We start from the raw sequence: 17030 nt of genomic DNA, 5'->3' as shown, positions 1-17030 counted from the left end.
TTCAATAAATTCAACCTTGTGAGGCTACTGGTTTAATCATGCTATTCCTTTTAAAGTCAAAAGATGTTATCCTGCCTGTGATTCTACATACACTACCTGGTATTTTAGATAGTGCCCATCTTTCTGTTTTTTTTGCATGACTTCTTGAGATAATATTTCTGCAATCAGAATTAAGCCAACAATACTAAATATCTGTAGAAATGTGTTTTGTCTAGAAAAAATTAGGATCTTAAAATTCATAGGATATTAAAGTCCTTTTATTTACTAGCCATATTTTGAGGCACAAATACTATTTTCCCTTAGTTACTCAACATTGCCCCCCTGCTTTGGAAAGTAAACTTAAAGGATATCAAAATCTGTTAATATTTCAATGCATCTGTTTCACAAAAACAGAAACACACGTACACTACGGTTTTACACAGTAAGTATAAGAAATTAGGCCCCTAAGAAGGCAAAAAACATAGCTCAAATGTCATATAAAATATTTTGTTAAAAGAACAATAATCTCATGAGATTATATAATTAATCTTCTAGATTATAAGAACCTTATACAAATACAAGTATCAAAGAAACTATTTTCCTGAGTAACCTAATGTTTTTTAAAAAGGAATCGGTATTTCCTTTTATACAAAAACATGGGAATCATATTAACTTTTCATTTAATAGCCAATTTGAGATGCTGTATCTATGGTTAATGGGACAAGACTGTCACTAATTCAATGTAAATCTTCAGCTACCAGAGAGACCTACACAGGCCTATAAACCAGAATCTTTGTCTTTAGCTGATATTAGTTCAATAACATATTACCTGGCTCAAAGGAATTTTTATGGAATTAAAGCGGTGGTAACAATCAAGTTGGCTATTCACACTTAACCATTTCAACATGATACAGTGACTGCCAAAAAAAAAAAAGTTACTCAGAAAACTGTACAGTATAAAAATATAGAAAATTCCTTCTGAAACAGCTAACTTTTCCCCTTTGTTACCCTTATCCCCTTCAGCCAAGTGCAAAGTGCAAGGCAAAATAAATTAAGGCAAAAGGAAAATAAAATAAGAAAAATGGTGAGGGCGAGCATGTTGTTGATCATGTAAGATAACACGTGCAAAGTATACCTCCGATACACTATAGGTAGATGAGCACGAGGGAAGCCGAGCCTGGTTTTGCAGTGGGGAAAAGAAAACACTGTTAAAGAGGAAATGATAGCACAGTAAGGGTCTCAGAAGATCAGATGGCTCCATCACCAACACATTTGCCAGATAACACGACAGGCTTATAAGCAGACACCTGAGTTTGAAATCTCAAGGTTCAAGCTATTTGAGGAGAACCTTGTGATAAAAAAAATACCTGGCTTAAAAAAAAAAAAAATCCATGACAGAGATGACTCACTTTGACCAGATCTTGCTGAGAAGACGCTCATTAAAGTTAACTGGAAAGCAGAACACTGATCATTTTTCTGCTGTGGTACTACTACATTGATCTTCATTGGTTTAATAACACTAGCAAACTACATGTGAGGTTACTTATAAGATGAAGGCTCTACTGTACATCTTCATATTGCTTTTTAAAGAGGGCACCAAAGCCGGGTCAGTATTCTGATTCTGATCTCCTGTTCTTATTATTCCATTGGCAGTACTATTGAATCTTCACATATATATACATGTATATATATATGATACATTAATGTATATATCAATAAAAAACCATAAAAGACAAAAATTGAAACACAAAACTCTTGTCCAAACCTATCTTTTATCAGAATGTTTCACTGATTTTTTAAAAAGTTATTTTTTTAAAAAGATTTTTATTTATTTATTTGACAGAGAGCAAGACACCCAGCAAGAGAGGGAACACAGGCAGGGGGAGTAGAAGAGGAAGAAGCAGGCTCCCAGCAGAGGATCCTGATGTGGGGCTCGATCCCAGGACTCTGGGATCATGCCCTGAGCCAAAGGCAGACGCTTAACAACTGAGCCACCCAGGCGCCCAAAAACAGCTATTTTATACTCAAATTCTTACTCTGAATTGGTAATTTTCTGGCCTATTCTTACTTTCTAGATTGTCACACTACCATATTTAATTCTCTGGCCTGTTCTTTCATTAGGTTGTTACAATGTTGGGTGAGTTAAATTTTTAAGTATGCACTCTCCAGTTACAAATTCTTCATGAAGTTACAAAATACAAAGGTAGGGTGGAGAAGTGGAGATATAGAAGATGGCACAGTGGAGGAATCAGAAATGCCTTTATTATCTGATTTGTTCAATTGTATTTCCAGCACCCAGCACAGCAGAATTTAGTAGGTGCTCAATAAGTGTTTAATAAATAAATGAATACACAAACTCTTTTTCTTCTATCTTTAAAAAACTGAACTGTGTGAAATAATGTCGAGGAGGTTTTATATTTACCATCACAAAGATCTGTGATAATATGTTATCACCGCCACTTAATAGGTTACTTTGAGGTATTTCCTAAAATATGGTCAATTCTATACATACTAAGAAATTAAAACTTTTTTTCCAACCATATACACATCTAATTTTCTTCAGCAAGGTGTTAGTTCTAAGAAAACTTTGCTATGTATGTTTGTTCTGTCTCTATATATCCATAAAACTGAAGAACTTTATCTTTCAAAATAGTTTGAGTCTTATCTTTTTCTCCCATCACTTCTCCATTTTCTGTTACTAGGGAAATTTACTTGTCAAGGAGATCTTTTATTAGTACCTTATTTTTGTATTAAAGTCGATTCTGAGAATGACAATTCTGCAATAAGCATTAGACACCTCACAGTGTGTGTCATTTCCACTTCCATGATGTCTTAGGTACTGTAGGCAATTTTATAAGTTTTAGATGAGATTTTTTTTGTTCTAAACACAGATTTTTGTTATTCAGTAGAGGTAAAACCTCAGAATTATATTAACATGTAAATTAAGCAACCTCTCATAAAGTGAAAGGTAGCAAAATAAGCCTGTTTTCCAAACAGGTAATACTAAAGTTGATTTACTGTCATCTTCATCATTACTGTAGTCTGGTCATATTTATGAGACGTCATCTATCAAGATACTAAAGATGTTACATAATTATTATAAATTAAAGAGTAAATAAATGCATATTATTAATATGTGTCAAAACATCAAACAAGGAAGACTTATCAGGAGGCTCAAATAATGTTCTACAAAAGACTCTAAGATTTGCCTGAGAAAGTAGCGTATATAGACAAACTGATGTTTACTCATTTAAAAGCTACTGAATGCTTATTTAAAGACTAATGTTCCAGCTATTCTTTCTTTCTTTAGTCGAGTTGGCTGATTCAATGCAGATGCCTTTTAGATATTTAAGTGCTGTATATTAAGATATGATGTACTAGCTGATCATGTCAGGGTGTCTTTGCCAGTTGTACAAAATTTCCTGTAGACGGCATGATTTTTTGGTGCAGTTACATATGACAAATCAAAAGGTGGTATTATCTTTAATAACATATAAAGAAGCAATAAACAGAAAAACAAATTTTTAAAAAGTTTAAGAGAGCAAGATTGGGATTTATCTTTTTACCCTAAATCTCTGTAGGGGGCTCCTCAATGAAGAGGAATTTATAATTTATACTTTATCCATATGACAGTTCTATATTTGAAGGGTTTAATGCTAATACCATGGTGGGTTTACTTTGTGTTTGCGTGGTATGATGTGAAAAAAGAGTAGCTAGAAAAAACGATGGCAAACAGATGACTAAAAATGTAAAGGTAGAAGATTTCAGGGTATTAACTCTTCTAGACATATGTTTCCAGGCAGAATAATCTGAAACCATCCCCCCAAAATGAGCAGCTCTCCTTCCCTCAAGCTCTAAAATGAAGATAATTTTACAAAGCCTCTACTAAAATTACTTCTCTGTTATTGCTGTTTTGACTAGCTAGCTTGTTATAGAAGATCTCAGCAAACTTTTTCTGTAAATAGTCAGAGAGTAAACATTTCTGACTTTGTGTGCCATATGGTCTTTGCTGTAACTCTTCACCTCTGCTTTTGTAGCACAAAAGCAACCACAGATTATATGCAAATGAATGAATGTGGCTGTGTTTCAAAAAAACTTAATTTCTGGACACTGAAATTTGATTTTCATATGCTTTTATATGTTGTGAAATGACATTCTTTTGGTTTCCCCCCAACATTTAAAAATGCAAAAATTATTCCGAGCTTGTGGGCCCACAAAAGAGAAACAGGATTTAGCCCAGGAGCTATAGTTTGCTGACTCTGGAGTTATAGCATTATTTGGATGAGTATAAAAAAACAAAAAAAGCCCTAAAACAAATGTTAAAAAATATAAGAACAACTAATTCAGAACGAAGACTGCAATGAAAATACTGATCTTAAAAAAAATCTATAAAATCACAACTATCTAATTCATTATTTATATTGATCCCATTTCATATTAGTCTTATTTCAGCATTCAGAAAATTGTTAAACATTTAAAAATCATTCTTCAAAAGACATTACTTTCTGACTTGATTCAGGTATTTTTCTTAAACTTATTAAAAACATAGTCTTATTTTTAAGTGATAACTCTTCCCTTAACTTTGTCCACTTCAAGTAACATATCCTTTTATTTATGTTAGCATAGCAAGTACTTATAATTCTCAAATTCCTTTTACTTCATTGCCTTTCTAATTCCTAGCTCGCTTATATGCCAATAATCTGTTTTCATAAGTCATCTTCCCTTTTATTGTGTCAAAGCCTTTAAAAAAATAACATATTTCGTTTCCTAAAACCTACCTGTATATGTTTGCAGCTGAACAGAAATTTACTATCACATTACATAGACTGAGTGAAAACATAAAATTTGTGGCTTCGTGGTATTTTTACTCCTCTCCTTTCTTTTCTTTCTACTTGTCTTTATTTCATGAGCATTTATGTTCTTTTTCTCTGAATATTTTAACGCTTACGCTTTTTAGGCCCCTATCACTCTAATTAGCTTCAACTTTGTAAACTTACCTTGATTTATGATTACCTAAATAAAGTATTAGTTTGTATTACCTTATGTTTTCCAATTATCAACACTGTTTACACTGTTTTTCAACCTTAAGCCTAACTTTTAATATTCTTCCAACTAGACTCATGTATTTGATTTTTTCTTTTTTTCAATTTAATTAGCCAACATATAGTACATCATTAGTTTCAGATATAGAGTTCAGTAATTCATCAGTTGCATATAACACCCAGTGCTCATCTCACTATGTGTCCTCCTTAATGCCTGTCACCCAGCTACCCCATCCCCGCACCCACCTCCCCTCCAGCAACCCTCAGTTTGTTTCCTACAGTTAAGAGTCTCTTATGGTTTGTCTCCCTCTCTGATTTCTTCCCATTCAGTTTTCCATCCCTCCTCCTATGATCCTCTGTGCTATTTCTTATATTCCAGACATGAGTGAAACCATATGATAATTGTCTTTCTCTGATTTGACTTATTTCTCTCAGAATAATACCCTCCAGTTCCAACCACATCGATGTAGAGGGTGAGATTTATCCTTTTTGATAGCTAAGTAATATTCCATTATAGATACCTATATCTATATCTCACATCTTCTTAAATGTAAAAATAATTTTTTCCTTTATGTGGGATTATTTTCTAGTCACTATCCTCGACACATTATTAGTCTAAGGATTTATAGTAACTTTTGAAGTCATTAAATTAGTCAAACTCTGCTTACAAGATGATAATTTGTAAAGGCACAAGATGATAGTTTTATTAATATTAAAATTACTAAAAACTCATTTGGGGTTCAATACTTCTGCTTTGTACCATGAATAGAAAATGATGATACATTCTTAATTTATAATTCAAGAATCTAACATATCCTACTTTTTGCTACAGAAGTGCCAATGTAGGATAAAGTATATTTTCATCTGAGAATAAAATTTATTATTATCCCAAAAATTACATCTTAGAATATTCTACTTTATATCACTGATTATCTATAATAAGTAAGGATGCAGGATTCTTTTCTCTCTAAAAAATAATATATCATATAGATGATAGCAATTGAAGCATTGATTTAATTAAATCCTTACCCCAAACATTTGAATGATGTTTTATTTTTCCAACTATTAAATAAAATATTTAAGTGCAAACCTGGTGCTGAATCTTTCATCTTATTGAATTATTTAGAAATTTTTCAATGAATTAAAAGGCACCCACATACTTGCTCTTGTGTATAGATGCCTACAATAAATTTTTACAAAATGGAATGGTCATTATATGCCAATTTATCTCATTTTAGGAATACAGTTTTTATATAGCTGTTTATATAGCTATGGAAGTGAGAATAACTTTATTCTGCTTCTAAGCAACAATTTTTAACATGCAAGGGTTATTTTAAGGCATTCTGGGGTAATGGGAATGAAAAGGAAGGGGAGAAACTGAATACTCAGCCAAATATTTGATATGCATCTTCTCTAAGCTGAACTCTCTACAGAAGATACAATTTGCCTTTTGACAGTTTTCCTCTCCATACTTTTCTAGTTAAAGGGAATCTTAGAATGATGAACCTAATATTCAATCTTTTTAGGAAAAAAGGTAATCAGAACAAAGTGTGACCTAGTGAAATGAAACAAAAGATGAAGACATTGGGGTTATTATATATTGTACCATGCACTACAGGTGTTAAAATAAATAAATTGAAAAGCGGTATGATATAAGTTAATTTTTGAAGCACAAAACTTTTAATTTAATCCTAATTTAACACTAACTCCCTTCCATATAGACCTTAAGAAGTCCTAACTTTCTACTCTTGGTTTGATAGGAAAAAAAAATCACTTCTCATGGGTTACAGAGAGTATGACACTAAATATATTTATTAATATTGTCAGAATCTTTTTAGGGCTTTCTAGAGTAATATTCAGGAATGTTTAGACTGATTAAATCATAAAATTCATACTAATCTTTTTTTTAAGATAGTGGAATAAATTCTGGAGGTGATTATGGTTGATCTTTCAAATTCTGTAAGAATATGCACAGAAAAAAAGGACTGGCTCACAAGAAAACAGAAAAATGAGACATCTGCATTAATTGCTAAATCACTTAATTTAGCAATCAGAATTTAAGGATTAGTACTATAAAAACAACTTTGGACTTCAGTAATCAGAAATTTAATATAGAGATATAAATTGCTATGTATGGTATATAATTAAAAACAAGCTGAGAAGCCAGAGAATTATCATATCAGTATTATTGTTTATTCTACTCTTTATAACAAAACTATTATAGCAATATGAATTAAATATATGGCAATAATCTTGGGAGAAGTAAATCCAGGCTAGGATTGACAGAAACTTTTTAAATGGAATGGGATGTCAGATCTAAACAGAGCCAGAAATTATATACTGCAATAATTAGCTTTTCTTCTGCCATATTTATACCACATGCCACTTCAGAGATTTTATTTCCATTTCTTTTGAAAAGATATATTCAGGAGAACGACGAAGCATTCTGAATCTGAGCTATAGGTTACAAAAAATACTACTGTTAGTATTGCCTATCTGACACATGTACAGTATTGAGTGGCTATAAGGTATTGTTCACCTTCAAAGTGTTGTCTTGGGTATATTAGTCTTTATCTCAAGTATTTATAAGATGTTGTATGACACTGAAGATGCTTACTGCCTAATTTTTAAAACAAAAGAATCTTGTAGTTACTCCCAAAGAGTTTGAGTTAAGAGAAGTCTATTAACTTAGAAAAATGTGTCTATTTGCCAGATTACCTATGATGATACTCTAACATTGATCATTTTCCTTGACAAATGGAATTGAATCATCAAGGCTCTACCACTTGGATCCAGCCAATAATTTATAATCCTGCTGACAAATCCATCAAGGGGCAGAAGACATGGTCAATGGAAAAGCTCCAAGTGAAGTCTCATAAAAAGATTCTCAGAAAATTGTACAATTGTGTAAGAAACACAGATTTTGAAGAGAAAATTTTTATTTTGCATTGGAGCCATAAAGTTATTAAATCAACTGCAACGTTAGTGTGGCTTAAGTGTCCTCTACCCTGCCAATTTAATCTTTATTTCATAAATGTGAGCATGAAGCTACAGCTAGGAAAGAAAGAAAGAGATACGGAGAAAAGAGACAGAAAGTAAAAAAGATGGAGATGAGAGGACAAACCAATCAGATTTGGAATTACCAGTCAGCAGAAGTTTAGGAAAAAAAAATCACCGAGTGAAATCGTACATTTACTCTGAGAGAGTATCCTTTCACATTGCCTTCTAGGTGACCTCTGAGCTCCTCCAGCTTTCGATGGAGCTACATGTAAACATCAGAAAATGAATTGAAAAAGCAACTTGTTCTCTTTTCAGTTTTCCTTTTTCCTTTTAAAAATAAGATCATAGCGTTATACATTTCTCACTGCCTTTGGCAAACATTTCAAAACATCAAAAATCTTTGTATAACACAAGAATATATGCTCAATAAACCTGTGACTAGGAAGCTAACATTTTATTTTAATTATAGCATCTTTTCTCTCCAAAGTGTTGGAGAAAATAAATACTAAAACTATCCTTATAATCTCCTAGAGATTCACTTTAAAATTTTCTATTCAGTGGAAATACAGAGTAAAAATATTTAGAAATTATGAAATTTGCTTTTCCCAAACACACTTTTTGATTTAAAGCTGAACCATATAAAAGTAAACTGACTGAACCCTAACATGTATCTTTGATCTTATACATATACATGTGTATATACATAATCATACTGTATATACACTCAAAAATAATAAACATACAATTGTAAGTTGAAGCTCTATATAGCCAAAAGCTGAACTTAAAGATAATTAAACACACACGCACTTGCACACACAATCCAGTTTATAGCAGATGGTGCTGCACTTATGGATGCCATTTTATCTTTATTTCACTATCAATAATTTCTAAAAAATTATGTCACACTTCACCTTTTCACTTGAATCTGGCTCTTAATCCATTGTCTAAACAATAATGGACTTATATTCCCTTAAAGACAAAGGTAAAATCTGATACCTCACAAGTAGACAGTGAGGAATGGTACTGATATATCATTGGGATACATAAACTTATATTTTTCTGACTATTTTAACTTGCCTTGATTTTGAAACAGGCATATAAACAACACTTCCCATCCCCTCTCATTATTCTTAGTGAAAAAAACATTAAAAACAAAACAAAACAAAAAACGCTACCCAGTATACAGCAGTGTTAGAGAACAGAGAAGATGGCTTGTCTGGAATAAAGGACACAAACATACAGACACACCCTCATCCATGTGCACTCGTGTGCGTGCACACACACAAATAAACAACAAAAAAGTAAAATTAAGAAGGCAGAAGAGGCAAGGAGAGGAAGGAGTGCAGAAATTAGTGCTTCATAAATTGTTAAATGGAAATAAACAGGAGGTGTATAAAATTTTGAATTGACTTAATATTAGGCCTCAAGGTAGTTATTGAATTTGGGGATATCCCAATGCAGTGAATTGTCTGTCATTTTGATTAACAGTTACTATTGCTGTTAGGACAAATGGGATTGAGATATAAATAGTAGTTAATTTGGGAGGAAATTCCTCTGCGTATTTTAAAAATTCAGCGAATTTTCTAACTTGCATTTATGGTGGCAGCATTAAAAGTGATCAATGGCTAGGTCTCTGTTTCTAAAGGGTGATGACTGGCTTACCTTTTCATTGTCATTGAATGTTAGAGTATCGAGTGCCCAAGAGATATTAACCAAACAGATATTTAACAACTAGCAAATGGGGCCATTAGATCAGAAATCTTCAAGTTGTGTATTAACAGATCACATACACAAATGGGCAAACATTTAGATATATATTGGTTTCCATTGATTGTTATATCAATTTTTTAACTTCAAAAAAACAAATAAAAGGGGATTCAGTGTTTAAATACTATTAGGTATATGTGAGCCCATTATACCAGCATCATATAAAATTCCTTTTCTGTTTAATTCTTAAGAGAAAAAAATATATATATATACACACACACACACACACACACACACACACATATATATATATGAAATACATGTTACTAACTCATAATAATTATTTTTTCTGGAATGAACTACAAATGGTAACGACACTAACATAACATTTAGTCACTTTTTATTAAAAAAGCAAAAAGGGGAGATAATATTTTGAAAATAAATATTAGTTCTCTGTGTAACAGGAACTTAACACATAGTCAGTGACATCAATCAGAGGAACGGTTTACTCTAGAACCCCAAATCATAGGCACCTGTAATGAGACAGTTGCCCTTTCTCTTGTTTGTGGTGCCATTCAAAGCTAGTTATTTGGCAGCTTGCCTTCAGCTGGTTGCTCTATGTGTAGCTGAAACAAACAACAACAAAAAAATATGACCCAACAGCCAATAAAAATATTAAAATAAAAAAAATGGGATGGTGAAAAATGGAAAAAGCCCCCTTCCTCCCACCACCCTCCAAAAAGGAAGAAGTGTAGGCTATAGACGAAATCTTGCCAAAAAAATGTTAGAAACATATTTACTTTGAGGGATCCAACTCTACTAGCAACTCCTTTGCTTTCATCCGGCCGTCTAATTTGCTACAATGAGGGAAGATGGGTAAAAAAGACAGAATAAAGAAAAAGTGAACTTAAAAAATTTTCTAAACATTAGTAAGTAATACATGCAAAAACATCATTTGACTCTTTGAGGTATCTCTTAGGAAGCAGTGGAGTTAACTAACCCAGAGGCTATATGACATGCTCTGCAAATAGGCTGGTCATTAGAAATGTCTTTATTATAGCATTATTCCTGAGATTAGGAAATGGGCACTTACTTTGGTTATCTTGGGGACTTCTGATGTAGCAGTATCTGGAGTAGTGTTACATTTGTATTTGGCTTACGAAAAACAAAGAATTACAAATATATCTATGCAGAGAACTTTGTCTCTTTAAGTGTTATAGTGTCTATTCCATTGTAATATCAGAAAACCTCAATGGTATGACTAAAACATGAGTGTTCCCTAAGTGGAAAGATCAGTTCTAACAAGCATCATTCTTGGTAGGTGACATAGTGAAGCTCCTCTGCTTGCTGACCCAAGCACTGAGGTTGTTCAGCTGTCACTGAGATTCCCAATTAAACAATTTTGCTGCCCAACCAGAAAATTTTAATGCCAGACCAATGTTAAATACATTCACTCCCTCAAAACTTTCTTTTATTTCAGTTGATTTTTCCTCTTGGGTAAGATAGGGGAAACTAAAACTACTATTTTTAAAATTGGTTTCACATCATTATATAAATACTTTTTATATAATGATTCTCAACAAAGATTCTCAACACAAAGTATTTCACTAGATGAGATACGAATTAGAATTTTTTTTGCTTTTTCATAGAGCTGTAACAAGAATATTTGGTTAGAGAGGAAGATAAACGAAAAAAAAGTAGGGAAGAAGGATGAGAAGCTTCAGATCAAATGCTTTTATGCTTGGGTCCTACACATGCAGAATGATGGTTTCCATTCAGACCAACATAGGTCAAGGTAGCTGTGATGCTCCTGGTTTGTTTGTTTGTTTTTTAAGACAGTAGAGGAAGCATCAATGTGATGTGATGCCAGGTTCCAAATGTTAAAGTCCTCGGGAAAAATAAGAAACCTGACCATACTACAAAATTGTATTTCCTGGAGGCAGGCCATCTTATCCCTTTTAGGATCTCTCTGATAGCATATGGAGATTGCTTAGGAATAATACTGAGAAAATTGAATTTTTATTTTGAAAAAAAGCATCTTGGTAATAGGAATTATGTCAACTTTTGATTTTACTTGATAAAGTTTTTACTAATTCTTCAGCATTAACTAAATGTTATACCCAAAAGATAATCACCAATTCTCATTCTTCTTAGTCAATACTTCTTAGTGTAATACTAATTAGAATGGCAACACTATAGGAGAGGGCTTCTGAATGGGCAGTGAACTTATAACATCCAGTCTTTTGTACTATTTTCTTTGATCTTAGAGAACATTTTATATCAAAAACGATTTCCCATTTTAAGTGGAGGCTCACAATATCTTGATTATAAAGATAAATTAGGTAATTTCCTATTAAAAAATATAGTCTAATGCCTCATGCTGCTTTCTGAAATCTTTCAGAAACTGTGAAGATTTTCAGAATTGTTATCTAGTAACAAATGAACACCATTTTCTACATTGCCTTTTATTTCTAGAAGGCTTAAAATTATACCAATTCCAGCAACATGAGGTATCTTCTTCAAGGTTATTTGTTAATGACAAATCAGGAACAATACCTACAGTTCCTGACTTCCAGTTCAAAGTTGTATTCCCTCTATAGGCCTGGAAATAAATGGGTCGGAAAAAAATTGATGCTTATAAGAAGATGTATGTGTATATGTATATGTGTCTCTGTCTGTCTTGTGTGTTTATCTGTCTCTCCTTCCATCGATGGAAGAAATTTAATGTTATTGTATTTATTTATGGAAGAAATTTTTCCTGAACCACTTCAGTTCCAAATGCAAGTGCAAATACAGAAACTTAGTGAGTTATAAGAAACTCTAAATGTGAACTCTAAATGTGAAAAATAGACAATAATACTCATTTATTTTTTAATTTTTATTTTTTTATAATACCAATTTAAACTAAGATGTCTGGGAACAGAAAGGTCATCTGTCAATGCTTGACATAAATTTTCTGTATATAAATCTGACTTTGTAAATTTGAAACTGTCATAAGAATACGACTTTAGAAAACCAATGTGGTTACTATCAAAGCCCAAAGTAGTTGTAATTCAAGTATCAGGTGATTTTTTTTGTGGCTCCTGAACCAGGTATAATAGCTAATACTGAAAAACTTTAGAAAGAATTTGAAAAAGATTTGTCTCATAAACTAAAATTTGAGAACTAGAGAAAAGTAACGTCAATAGATTTTAGTTTAATACTCTCATTTATTCTAGTCAACTCTTAATCATCAATTATGATGGAGTAGTATAAATAAAAGAAATTAGCTACTCCAAATGCCTGATTATTATTTTTCTTTGCTAAGTTAAAAGTAATCACTAAAGATTAGCATTTGGATGAGATAAATTACTTTACTCTTCATGATAATTATAAGATCTTCACATCATTAGCTAATTTTATCCATATTTGTCTATGAGGCTAAACATTTTGCATCAGTAACTAAGAGATGTTAAACTGCAAATGTTTTTATTACATATGGGATCATTGCAATATAAATGAAGTTTGAGAATTGGATGTAAAAATTGTGGGGGTTATGATTGGTTGAGGTTATTAGCTTATATATTTGAAATTAAAATATTGCAGAACAAAAAATGTTGTCACTAATAAATTTTTCTACACTGAAGAAAAATTTTATAAGTATTTCATTGTGATTTCAAAATATATAAATCAGAGAGTCAAAAACATTTCAACTTTCTATTCAGACTGTCAGCTAGAATGTATTTAACAAAATATCTATTAAAAAATAATCTGAAAATATTGCAATGTATCACCTCTTTTGCAACCTCCTGGGAATCTTTTGTCAGAGATTAATTACAGAGGAATCTATTCGCAAGGATTAATTACCAGATGTGGCCTATAAAGCAGTGAAATGACTCTGCTATATGTATTTATCTTTTTTATAAGAGCTTGAATCCTAGAAATATCATGCAACAAAAGAAAGTGCCTGGATGCTACTACAATATGGGTTGTTGATTACCTTTGATTTAGCCCAATTCTCCAAACTCACTGTAAGATCATTTCCACTGTTAACAAGGTAGAAAATTATCCCATCTCACCTCACCTCACTTGCCAATAGTAAGTAGTTGTAAATGTTATATTTGTATTAAAGCAAACATGTAGATTTTGGAGTAGAAACCCAACTTTATATTAATTTTTAAAACAAAATATAATACTTGAAAGAAATTTGTAAAAGCCACATTAAGTTAGGTGCCCATATCACTGGGTATATGTATTCACACTTCTCTTTAGTACTATAGATTTGCAAAAAAATTTGAGAAAAGACTGCATATTTTCTGTGTTTGAACTCAGGTCTAGAGAGGTTCAGGGGCTTTCTGGAGACATATCAATAAAAAATGCTCAGTACAATAAATTCTCTCTCAGGTCTTTTTGTTAAACTTAGGTTCTCATTTATGGAATGACTAATGTAGATCTTTCCTCTTTTTCTCATGATATATTTTATATTCATTTGAATTAAAATGGCACAGATTAAGTGAACGTTTTTCCTTGTTTTTTTGCCTTAGGAACTGACTTACTTGATTTTTAGAATTACCTGTAATTTACATTCAGAACTACCCTGAGAGACAAATACTTCTAACCCCATTTTATTATGCTACTTTTTTAAAAGTATGTGTATCCAGGAGAGGAAATAAAACTTTCTTCTTAGAAACTATTTATCTTTTAACCAATACCACTCAGTATATATTGATACAGCTATAGATTGTTTATTGTAGTTATAATTTGGAGGAGATTTTTAAGAATCTCCTTTGAAAATTAAAATGTTGCAAAACAAAAAATGTTATCCCTAATAATTTTTCTACCCTGAAGAAAATACTTTATAAGTATTTCATTGTGATTTCAAAAGATATAAATCAGAGGGTCAAAAACATTTCAATTTGCTGATATTCAGCTTGTCAGCTAGAATATATTTAACAAAATATCTATTAAAAATAATATGAAAATATTTCAATCTATCACCTCAGAGTTCAAAATTTAAACACACTCTTGAAAATAAAGAAATACTTTTGGGACCTGGTTAATATTTCAATTAACTATATTTCAGCTCTTTCAATAAAACTGTTGCTTCATCATAAAACAATCCAGTTTCATTTGTCACTTATTAAGGCAAAGCAAAAAAGAGGGAAGGAAGAAATGAAAGTAAGTTAAGTGACAATTATATGTCAAGAAAAAATAAATAATGCATTTCTGGAGAAAAGCAATATGATTGTAAACTAAACCAACAAAAGAATAGAAAAGATCAGGGAAAGAGACGCAAAGGTTAATGAGGAAATGAGAAGTCAAAAATCAGAATCTTGGTAGCAAGTCACAGATTCACCAATCTACCTCTTCCCGAAAAAAATTTTATTCTTAGGAAATCCTTCATTTTTAAGGATCTGATTTCTCATGGTATATTAACATTTGAAATCATTTATTTATAGTTTATTATGGATTTAATTTTGATCTTTAAGTTTCTATAATAGCTTTGATTCCAAAATGATCTATACAAAATTAGACTTTATAGCAAGTTATTTCCTGCCAGAGCTTATATAATGTAATTCATGTTTTTTTTTTCCAAATTTCTTATCTCTGTGAAAAGAAATTATGAAGCCCATCAATGGTGTGGTATGAAAGAGTTATTAGGCACTTTGAAATAACTTTAAGTAGTACAGTGTATGTTATTAAGAATTACTTATTATTTGTGTATGAAACAGAAAAAATCTTATTTTAAAATTTCCACTGAAATATGATATAATTTTCTACCCAGCAAGATTAAGAATAGAATGGCTTAGCCTAGATATAAAAATGCTCTGATATAAACACAGTTACAAAAATAAATAGTTGGCTTTATGAAGATTTGTTATAAATCTGAAAAGCAGGCAAAAGACAGCTCTGTCATTACCAGACCCTATTTAAATAACAAAAAATTTTTATTTTTCTGGTTTAAAAAATAATATAGATTATAAAATAACTTGCAATTCCATCCCTATGCACTATTGTTTACTATTTTTTCTAACCACATATTTTATTTTGAGCATTTCCCCATGTCATTAAATACTCCAAAAGATATGAATTTTTTGGGTTATATAAATAACTCATATACGTATGTATACGTTATTTAACCATGGACAATTAAAGTTGGTTCTAATTTTTCATGAATATGAATAATGGCACGATAAATAGTCTTGTACATAAGTCTTTGATGGATTCTTTGATAATTTCCACTGGATAAATTTCTGGAAACTATGATTGATTAAAATGTAAGAAAAATTTTAAGGATATATATCCTTATATGTAATGTTCAGTTGAAAGGTCACACAGATTTATATTCCTACTAGTGTCAATAGGAATGCTCAGGTCACTGTTCATTATAGTATGGATGATTATAATTTAAAAATGGTTATCAACTGGACTGCAAAATTTGTATTGATTTAAATTTTAAATAAATTTCTAGTGAGAGGATATATGTTTTCTGACATATTTCTTTGCTGAATTTATTTCTTTTTATAAAATGGCTGTTCCTGCTCTTTAGTTATTTTATTTCTTTTTTTTCCTATGAGATTAGAAGAGCTCTTTTGGGCTATCAACACTTTATCTGATAGATTTGTTGTAATTTTTTTTTCTTCACATCAACTCCTTTATTAAGGTCCTTGAGAGCAGGGCTAAGAAGTATATCTACTGCTATATCCCCAACACCTAGCATAGTATTTGACATAATACTATGCACTAAAAATATTCATTAAAAAATTTCTGAATTAACGTATTGTTTTGTTTTTAATGAAAGTAGAATGAGTAGGGCCAACAGGTAATCCTGAAGTTTTGGGCAAGAAAATACATGACCAGTTTTAGAATATATATCATTTTACAATATAAAGATCTAGAGATTATGTTAGCTTTGGATATGCTCTGTATTGAACTCCTATGTGAGACACAGCAGTTAATTACATGGATTTGAATCATGGCTTTATCTAATCAACTCCAAAATCAGCTGCGAAAATAATGATGGCACAGGTTAACTTTGTTCAGCTGCTTTTTGCACAAAATATGCCCCAAACCATTACAAATAAATTTATAGAATGTGAAGTTATTAAATGGAACTGAAAGGTGGTATTCTTAATTTCACTCTTCTTTGTATTTCTACAGTTCTTACTTTCCTATCTTCGTATAAACTGAATACAACTCCAGTGGATACCAAGAGAAACTAGTATTCCATTTAAAAGAGATGAGCTTGATCTGAATGAGAAAGATCTTAAATGAGGTTAGAACATTTTCAGTTGATAATCTCTAACTTTACGTAGTAGCATG

The 17030-nt window shown here is 31.4% G+C and overlaps 1 protein-coding gene across 14 annotated transcripts in view; it reads right to left on the bottom strand.

The window, feature by feature from the left end:
• Window positions 1-17030, bottom strand: part of GPHN (gephyrin) — a 609565-nt gene that overhangs the window by 189753 nt on the left and 402782 nt on the right. For 8 of the 14 annotated variants that reach the window (XR_004620093.1, XM_034642048.1, XM_034642043.1 and 5 more), the window contains one exon: window positions 10529-10585. The exons of 5 other annotated variants lie outside the window; for them this stretch is intronic. Coding sequence is in view for 8 of the 9 variants with exons in the window: in XM_034642048.1 (XP_034497939.1) it covers window positions 10529-10585 (57 nt within the window). In the remaining variant the exon portion in view is untranslated. Of the gene's footprint in view, window positions 1-8211; window positions 8284-10528; window positions 10586-17030 lie in introns of all 14 variants that reach the window. One more of the 14 variants, XM_034642056.1, reaches the window with a different exon arrangement.

The sequence above is a fragment of the Ailuropoda melanoleuca genome, chromosome 14 (genome assembly GCF_002007445.2).
Source record: "Ailuropoda melanoleuca isolate Jingjing chromosome 14, ASM200744v2, whole genome shotgun sequence".
In the NCBI taxonomy this organism is placed as follows: domain Eukaryota; kingdom Metazoa; phylum Chordata; class Mammalia; order Carnivora; family Ursidae; genus Ailuropoda; species Ailuropoda melanoleuca.
The sequence above is the reverse complement of the archived record's forward strand: the minus strand, read 5'-3'. Positions and strand labels throughout refer to the sequence as shown.